This window comes from Perna viridis, chromosome 1, assembly GCF_037379345.1.
Source record: "Perna viridis isolate PV_CMFRI_1.1 ecotype Kerala chromosome 1, ASM3737934v1, whole genome shotgun sequence".
Taxonomy (NCBI): Eukaryota; Metazoa; Mollusca; class Bivalvia; order Mytilida; family Mytilidae; genus Perna; species Perna viridis.
The window spans coordinates 61,199,649-61,208,599 of NC_142445.1; the positions used below are offsets into that span (position 1 = coordinate 61,199,649).

The window sequence follows — 8,951 nt, forward strand, 5'->3', positions numbered from 1 at the left end:
GAAAAAATTCTGGACACCAATATCCCCAATGGAGTCTTAAATTTCACGGTTGCTATTACATATGTCCAATGCAAGGTTGTTAAGCTACATCGGTCAAGTTAGGTTGCCATGGTTAAGCATTATGGGTATCATGTGATAATTTAATTTCAGAAGTAACACAGTTTCTGATTGGATAAAAAAATCGTTGATCATCTAATAGACCAAATTTTGTAATGACCGTGACGTTATCAAATGACTTACTCGTTAGATTTTGGTACTTTAATAATAAGGAATGACTGTTATATTTTTTAGATCTATTTGAAATAACCTCAATGCCGTTGCTGCACACTCTGATATGACCTGCTACGCAGATTATTTAATGTGTACCACTTGATTGAGGTTATTTCATTATAGACCGAAAACAGTAATTCCTCAAATGTAAAAGCCATGTCAAAATTTTTACCTAGTAGTACATGTATACAGAACGTTTCATGGAAATATGTTTGCGGTACTTTTTCTTAACTCTGTTCATTATAGGATTTAAAAAAATGTTCTTGACTAGAATAAATGTACCACTCCTTTTATTCAATTTATTTCAATAAACTTTTATAAGATGACATAACCATTCAATATTTTCGGAATGATGTCTTCTTACATACTAAACAATTGTTCTAGTGTTTTCAATCCGTATGACTGTGGAGCTCTTGCGGATCCTATGTCCTTACCAGTCAAATTAGAACCGACGATATACTCTTTGCCCAACCTTTGTTGAGCCCAATTAACAATCTTGTCAATTGTTGGGGTTGCTACACCGGCAATTTCCGCGATGCCTTTCATTACTACAAGACCGAATGGCACATCTTCAGCCATATATCGATATGTGAAATCTGGCACAAATCCGCCGTCTTCAGCAGGAGCCATAGGGTGAAGTAAGCCATCATAAGCTTTATTTGTTCTCATGGCCATCATAAGAGAACTTTTATCGCTAACCTGGTCCCTGTAATATAGTTTGTACCAGTCAAATATATGAATGACTTCTGACATGTCAATACCTTCTTTAACTTTCTCAAGATGTTTTGCGGTGGCTACAACTTCGTCACTTACTTTTGACAAAAGATCAGCCTGTCGTTCGTCGACTCCCTGATAGAACAATGGCTTCTCTGGAACTGGATTCCCGTCCCATGTTCCCCATTTCCCATACATAATAGGAGGATGAATAATAGATTTAGCCATCAAATTTACTGCTATATAGTTTTGAATGGGCTGTAATTTTGGCTTTAGTCCGAGTATTTCCTGCACAGCTTCATTTGCTGAAAATGGAAGTTTGCAATTTTGACCACTTATGAAAGACATTCCCAAAGATTCTTTAAATCCCAAAATCTGCACAAGTTTTCCAAATTCAAGGATTCGGCATGCCCACGGAAGTGATTCTACAGAAGCTATTGTACACGTACTAGCCAGATCACCTAACATACTCCTGCATTGAAATTCAAAACCTGCCTGACCTGGTAGACCAACAATTAATGTATTGGGTTTCAAATACGGAGCCATGGTGGAAAAGTATTGCGCATGAGCAAACGCAGGTACAACTAGAAATACGATTTCAACACCTTCAACCGCTTTAGCTGGATCCTTTGTTATTAAGGTAGGTTTAGATACAATTTCAGATTGACTTCCGTCGTTATTTGTTACTGATATTTTCAGGTCTGTGGCTTTCAGAATATTTTCCCACCTCTCAGCCTCGTCTTGAAATAGAGTCATAACATGTACATTTACGTTATCTCGGGAGGCCGCAAGAGCAGACAAACAATGAGCGCCATTTCCTCCACCACATATGAGAATTTTCCGCCTGTTGCCCATCTCTCTATGAAGTCGTTCTGAAAAGTATATAAAAGGACATCTCAAGTGAGTTATATTTTATTATACAATATACATCTTAATAATATATATTTTAATGTAGCAAAAACTGTTATATAACTCAATCTGTCAAATGTTTTTGTAAACCGGTATTAAAATGAAGAATGTATCTTTCCTATAGCACCTGATCACCATTTGTAAATGTCAACTACTATTTACCATCAAGTAAGAATTTTAATACTTTAACTATTGTATTGCGTGACTATCACAAGATACTGTCAGATATTTATACATTTGATTTGTATTATGAAATCTTTATTTTATGAGATGATGTTTGGCTAGGAGTTAAAGCTCGATTGCACAAATAATCCGCGATACAAAATGTCCTTGAATCACGAATATTCTGAAGGAACTGTATGCAACACTTGATTGCATTAATCAAGAAGACCAGTGACTTATACTTACAAGCGAACTCTATTTTTTCCAAACTTTAATAATCAGTAAGGAAAGTTTCTACAATTATTTATCTGACGACAGAAATGTTACTAACGAACTGCCAACATAGACATATTTTGTACATGAAAGAGGATGTGCAGTTACCCTCATTTTAGTCAAGGAGAGGTCAAGATCAATTTATTGACATTAATTACTAATAGTATGCATATAATAAACAATGCTTTAGTATCGTTATTAATTAGTATGAAAAGGAGCATTAACACTAGTTCTGACAGCCTTCAGTTCAGATGATTTAGCTCTTTGTTTCATCCCTTTAGTACTAGAATGTAACAGCATGTATGCTGTATTGCTCTCGTTGTATGCAGGCATTAATATTCTTAGAATTGTATAACTAAACACTTGTACTGAAATCTTGATATACACAAGAATAGGAAAATCTTCAAGTTTTTGAAGAAAAGAAAGAAAAATAATAAGGAGCAGGGCAAAAACAAAATAAGAATACAAATAATAAAAGGAAAGCAAAATCATTCCTACCTACTATCATCGATTAAAAAAAAACTAAAGACAAAATAAGAACACAAATAATAAAAGGAAAGCAAAATCATTCCTACCTACTATCATCGATAAAAACAACAACCAAAGACAAAATATGAAGTTGATCTGTTTAAGTTTCCTGCATTCTTTGTCATCGGCCCGTCGTGTTTGTAAATGATATTTGTCAGGGAAGTTATTTGGTCTACAGCATTTGATTTGTCAGTTCATTGTCCAAGTCGTATTTTTTTTACTTCCTTTTTATCTGATTTAATCGCATCTTACGTAAAGGGACACAGCCAACTGGAAGCCATGGGTTATGTTGCTGCCATCATCGAAATGGACAAGAAATGTAATGCTCACTTCTAACTTGACTGACAGAATGTAGTTCTATTTAAGGCAATCGATTTTTATTGTAAAAATGTTCACCTAAGCTGTCAGAATCGTCTAGGCAATTCATCTATTGAATGCACTTAACGATAAAGTAAAAGATACTTTTTTACACCAGAAATGAAAAACGAAACTCAAAAACTTAGATATTTTAAATAATATCATAATAATAATCTTTGCAATTCTTTAGACATTTACAATAAATTCCTAAAAAATAAATCAATATAATTTTCCAACGTCAATCAACTACCAAAAGAAATAACGGGATTAATGTCGAATGTAAGAGCCATAAACGGTAGGTAAAACTTGAAAATAATTACATTTTAGGATAAATAAATATACGTATCCGTTAAAACATTTTTTTTCATTAAAAATGCAAACCGGATTGTTGTGAAATCTTCCATTACCCACAATACACACACAAAAAAAAACCCCAAAAAAAAACATCATAGATCATACCATATCTGCCAATTTTATACTTTATAGAATGATACATATAAAAATTGTAAAATTGAAATTAATTTCCGTAATAATCTTACCGTAGATTGTTATCACAATAATCCTTCACTATAATCTAGATCTCTTGGAGAAATGATGATGGTATTGTACCTATAGCAGCTATTTCTGGTCTGATATGATAGATATATAATAAAGATGAAGTTAATGGTTGATTCTGTTCATCTTACTTGTACAGCAGTATGTTGATTCCCGCGTAAGTTCAGGATAAACTATGCTATATTCCCGACAAGCAGAGAAAAAATTGAGTAGTATAATGTTGTAATATATAAGATATGTGAGTGTATATTGAATTCATAGGCAAAACTGTATGCCTGTTTTTTTCTGTTCAAAACTGAACAGTTTTTAATGATACAATGTAAAAAGAAATGACAATGTCGGGAAATCTTAGACAGTAATAACACGAACGAACAAAAAGAAATGACAATGTCGGGAAATGTTAGACAGTGATAACACGAACGAACAAAAAGAACTGACAATGTCGGGAAATGTTAGACAGTAATAACACGAACGAACAAAAAGAAATGACAATGTCGGGAAATGTTAGACAGTGATAACACGAACGAACAAAGAGAACTGGCAATGTCGGGAAATGTTAGACAGTAATAACACGAACGAACAAAAAGAAATGGCAATGTCGGGAAATGTTAGACAATAATAACACGAACGAACAAAAAGAAATGACAATGTCGGGAAATGTTAGACAGTGATAACACGAACGAACAAAAAGAACTGACAATGTCGGGAAATGTTAGACAGTGATAACACGAACGAACAAAGAGAACTGACAATGTCGGGAAATGTTAGACAGTAATAACACGAACGAACAAAAAGAAATGGCAATGTCGGGAAATGTTAGACAGTGATAACACGAACGAACAAAAAGAAATGGCAATGTCGGGAAATCTTAGACAGTGATAACACAAACGAACAAAAAGAAATGACAATGTCGGGAAATCTTAGACAGTGATAACACGAACGGACAAAAGAAAAGAAAAGAAAAGAAAAAAATAACACACACAGAAAAAAGAACAAGATGACTATGTCGACCGACAGGGCAGGAGTCTGAAATGCTTTCTTTCTACTGATATATTATTTGTTACTTTATTGAAATGTTTGATGTACAAGTAAATCAAGTCAAAACATTGTCAATCAAACAATGACCATCATTGGAGTTTCATTAAAAAAGCGTTAACACAAACACACGAAGTGCACCGGTAGGGTTTATTAATCCTTCTCTCCGTTAGAGTTGATATTGGGGATGTCGCTGTTTTTTCAAATAACTTTACTTTTTGATATGCGTTTCACGTGTTTTGTGGTTATATGTAGATCTTTTAATATGCAAGTAAACAAAACGTAGTCATTTCTGCGCTTATATAAATTAGATTGAAACTTACATAAATAGACTCATTCGGGTGTAATATGAATATATTTAATATTCATAATGCTGTTTTGTGAGACTTAAGGGAGAATATGGAAAATGAACATTAGATGTTAAATATCAAAATGCTGGCTGGATTATTTACACATGTGGACGGGCTGATTTTGCTTAATGATCTATTTTTCATGTCTTAAACGTATATATCATTTGAAAATATATTTCCTTTTATTAAAGTCGATATGTTCTTTACAGTAGTCTGATTCGTTCTTCATTGCTGTTTTTGCATTTTCTTCACATTGTGCTTAAAATCTGCTCAGTGATTGTCATTGGTAAAATATACTTAGGGTTTGCATTAGATGGTCTAATTTTTCCATTCGCGATAAGTACATTTGTATTTTATTTTGGTATAAAAACTTAAGACTATTGTACAGAACTAAAAGACCAAGACGCATGTAAACTTGTAGGCAGTATAGCTAGCAGACAGGGTATTTATGATGTCCATTTTCTATTTAATAACTTCATTTTTCGCACTGGCACTTGACAAGTCGATGCTTTTTGTATTTTAAAGTATTGTGTTTTTTTTATCATATTGATTTTGAATATCATTGAGTCAGTTTATTTTATACCTTGTTATATGGAGTACTAAAAATGACCTTTGATAGTCAGTTGTGAATATTAAGGTTAAACGTTAAGTACCACTCCATATGAAAGTCAGACACTGCCCATTGTCAAGTGATTCATGGTGAAGAAAAACCCACCGAACGATGGTTTTTCGGTCTTACAAACACCACAAAATGTCCAGAATAGAAAAAAATTGAATGTAGTGAAATTGAATCGCAACAAATGCACCAGCGTAAAGGTTCTTCGCGACTTGTAACTAAGTCTCAATTCTTAGAGTAAGCCACAACACAATTTACTGTAACAGTAGCCAGGACACACAATGTATAAGTATATAGAATTTTACCGCACCTCTTAGTTACTTGCATCAACAACATTACCATATCCTCTGTTATTTTTGCAGTATTGTTACTATTTTACAACCGTATTAACGTTAAGCAATAGCTGTATGAACGTGGTCACCACTGTAAAAGGTAAACCACATGACATATAATTATACTGCATCCCAGAATAAGTAAGAACGTTTCAGTATCCACTTCAATTGATGAAGAGACAACAGGATATTGCCGTCACATTTAATGTCATCTTCTCTACATAGGACCGCAAATCAACAGTACATCACTTCAGAAGGGCAAAACAATAAATAGATAAACACTAATTCAAATTTATTTATATGTTTTACTTATTGATACTAACATTTTCTATTTCTAGTTAAAATTTCTATACATAAACATAGGTTGGGAATCAGAAAAAAAGACACGGAAGTATAAGAATTTAACGGGAACAGCTGGAAATAATATAAAGGAGGAGAAAACGATAGAATGAGATAGAATAAATAAAGTAAGTATAAGTATTAGAGAAGGATACGAGTTTGGAAGGTCGAGTAATCGAGTACAATTTTTGTAAGTATAAGGGAACTCTGTATACAGTTCCCTTTGTTTTACGAATTAGTATCTATTTACATCGTTAATACAGTTCACACAACTGCCAAGAGAGTTTTGTGACGGTATTACACGGATGGACATTTCATGGACCATCAATTCATTAGAGGATTTTTTTCTATTTTTCACCAAGTTGTGCAAAACAAGAAACTTTTGGACTTATGTAAGCTCAAATGCTAATTTAAATAAGCGCAGAAATGACTACATTTCACTTGCTTATATTATTACATGTAACATATCTACTTGTAGCCAGAAAAAGCGTGAAACAAATATCATAAACGTTAATTAAACAGTGACATGACATTTTCAATATCAACCTTAACGGAGAGAACGCTTACCCTGCCGGTGCACTTTGTTTTCTTGTTTTCTGTTTTCAAGGAAAGTCCTGAAATGGTTGGTTTGATTAACATATACGTTATAATTAAATTTCTAATCGATTTCAGTCAAACTTAATTTTTTCCTTCACCAAGATCTTATTTGGTTTGGAATTGTTTGAATGGCGGACTGCAGACTAATCGACGTTAATGACGTCACAGCACCTAGTTAGTGTATACTAAAGAAATCTAACCAATCAAACAGCTTTTAACAAATGAAATAAAATTATTTTCTGTAAACTTATGTTTGGTTGTTAATCAACGTGGTTGGTATGAAATGAACTTTATAAGTTTTCTCATTTATAATGAATTATCTTTTAGTACATGTAATAATAATTCCAAAATTGTGTTGGCAAATGATGGGACAAGTCGTATTAAATATCAAAATAATTACTAACTTCAGAGGGAACAGATGATACAAATATTATCATTTCAAACTTTATTAACTTGTCAAATTGTTAGATTTTTTTGGTCATGTTTCTTATTTGTTATATAAACACACGAAGAATAATTGCTTTTATGAAAGATATTTTTAGAAACGGTGTTCGGTTGTGGATCGTTAAATTGACTCAAAAAGGGATACCGACATTATTTTATACTCATACGGGTAAAGTTCTGCGATAACTAGTATGTTTTTCGTTAAGATATCAAGTGACGTTATCATATTTTACTTTGATTACAAAAAGGTACAAAAATACCGCATCCGAACATAATCAATACTTTACTTCAAACGATTCTTCGATTACACACGGATATCATGACCGAATACTCGATTTTAATCTCAGAAATTTTGCCATCCCTAAAAATCGTCAAAATACACAGTAGTGTTCTAATCTATATAATAAATTCATCTAAATATTGAAATATCAAAGCAATGATAGACAAACACAATATTTTACTTCATTAAATATGTGTTCGTTGCAAATTCGAAGACCTTAATGAATTGATGTAACTAAAAGACGACGCCTAAAAATTTGAACTTACGTCTTTTTTCCTTTCATTCAACAGGTGTTTATTAAAGGAAAACACGGAGTGTGCCATGTGTGTTCACTGGACACTCGTGCAGTTTCGTCTTTTGTTTTTTTTTTGTGTACGAAATCCTCATCCCTACGATTTGTTTTGTATTTTTTTTCAATCGCTATTTATAAGTGTTATCCTCTTACATATATTTGTGATTTCATCATTTTGTCAAAACTTAGAAATTTCTTCAGTAATTCCTCCATTACCATTTGGTTGGATGTAGGTGTTTTTGTCTATAAACCCCGTACTTACCATATATAAGCAACGCCAAAACAAAAACTCTTATCAACGTTACACACAATAAAAAAAGTTTGTTTTAATGACGTTACAATGGATTTGAACCAACTATCTCTCAAGATCACAAGTTTCTAGATGAGATCTTGGATTTATTACACATGTTGAGAAGTTCCATCTTTTGCACGAATGGAGCAACGTTGAATGACTTTCTTTCACCAGTAGAAGAAATCTCGAGATTTGATAAAAACCAATGCAAGGTGCAAACCATTTTATTCTCGTGGGGTTGGGTATTGAGCCAGGGAATTTATTTTTAATTAAAATATTTTTTTTCGCTCGATGATCTCTTTATTGAAAATTTACTTTAAGTAATTTGGAAATATGGAATCATTTTTTCTGTCAGTGTCTGCTAAATAAATTTATTTAAAAGAAATCCCAAGCCCCCTCATTAATAAAATTGTATACTTTTATATATACTTTTACAAATATATACTTTTCATAAAACATTGCATTTTAGGTCTTCAGTCTGGGAGATAAAACCCCATCATCACCATTTGCCACCCTTGTCATTGTGAGGAAATCACAAATCGCATATGACTTCCATTTCATTTGAAAACATCGTTTTTGACGTTTTGAATGTCAAGGGCGGTTTGA

The 8,951-nt window shown here is 32.8% G+C and overlaps 1 protein-coding gene across 4 annotated transcripts; it reads right to left on the reverse strand.

Annotated features, from left to right (window-relative positions):
• Window positions 1–543: 543 nt before the first annotated feature.
• On the reverse strand, window positions 544–3,861 carry LOC148629702 (opine dehydrogenase-like). 4 transcript variants are annotated; one of them, XM_088555524.1, is made up of 2 exons: window positions 3,753–3,861; window positions 544–1,856 (listed from the first exon to the last, which is right to left on the reverse strand). In XM_088555524.1, exon 2 carries the CDS (start codon window positions 1,837–1,839, stop codon window positions 631–633), a length of 1,209 nt encoding a protein of 402 aa, XP_088411650.1. In that variant the 5' UTR covers window positions 1,840–1,856; window positions 3,753–3,861; the 3' UTR covers window positions 544–630. The 4 variants fall into 4 exon arrangements, with proteins under 4 accessions (XP_088411650.1, XP_088411640.1, XP_088411661.1 ...); XM_088555514.1 differs by lacking the exon at window positions 3,753–3,861 and adding an exon at window positions 2,904–3,060; XM_088555535.1 differs by lacking the exon at window positions 3,753–3,861 and adding an exon at window positions 2,908–3,018.
• Window positions 3,862–8,951: the final 5,090 nt, after the last annotated feature.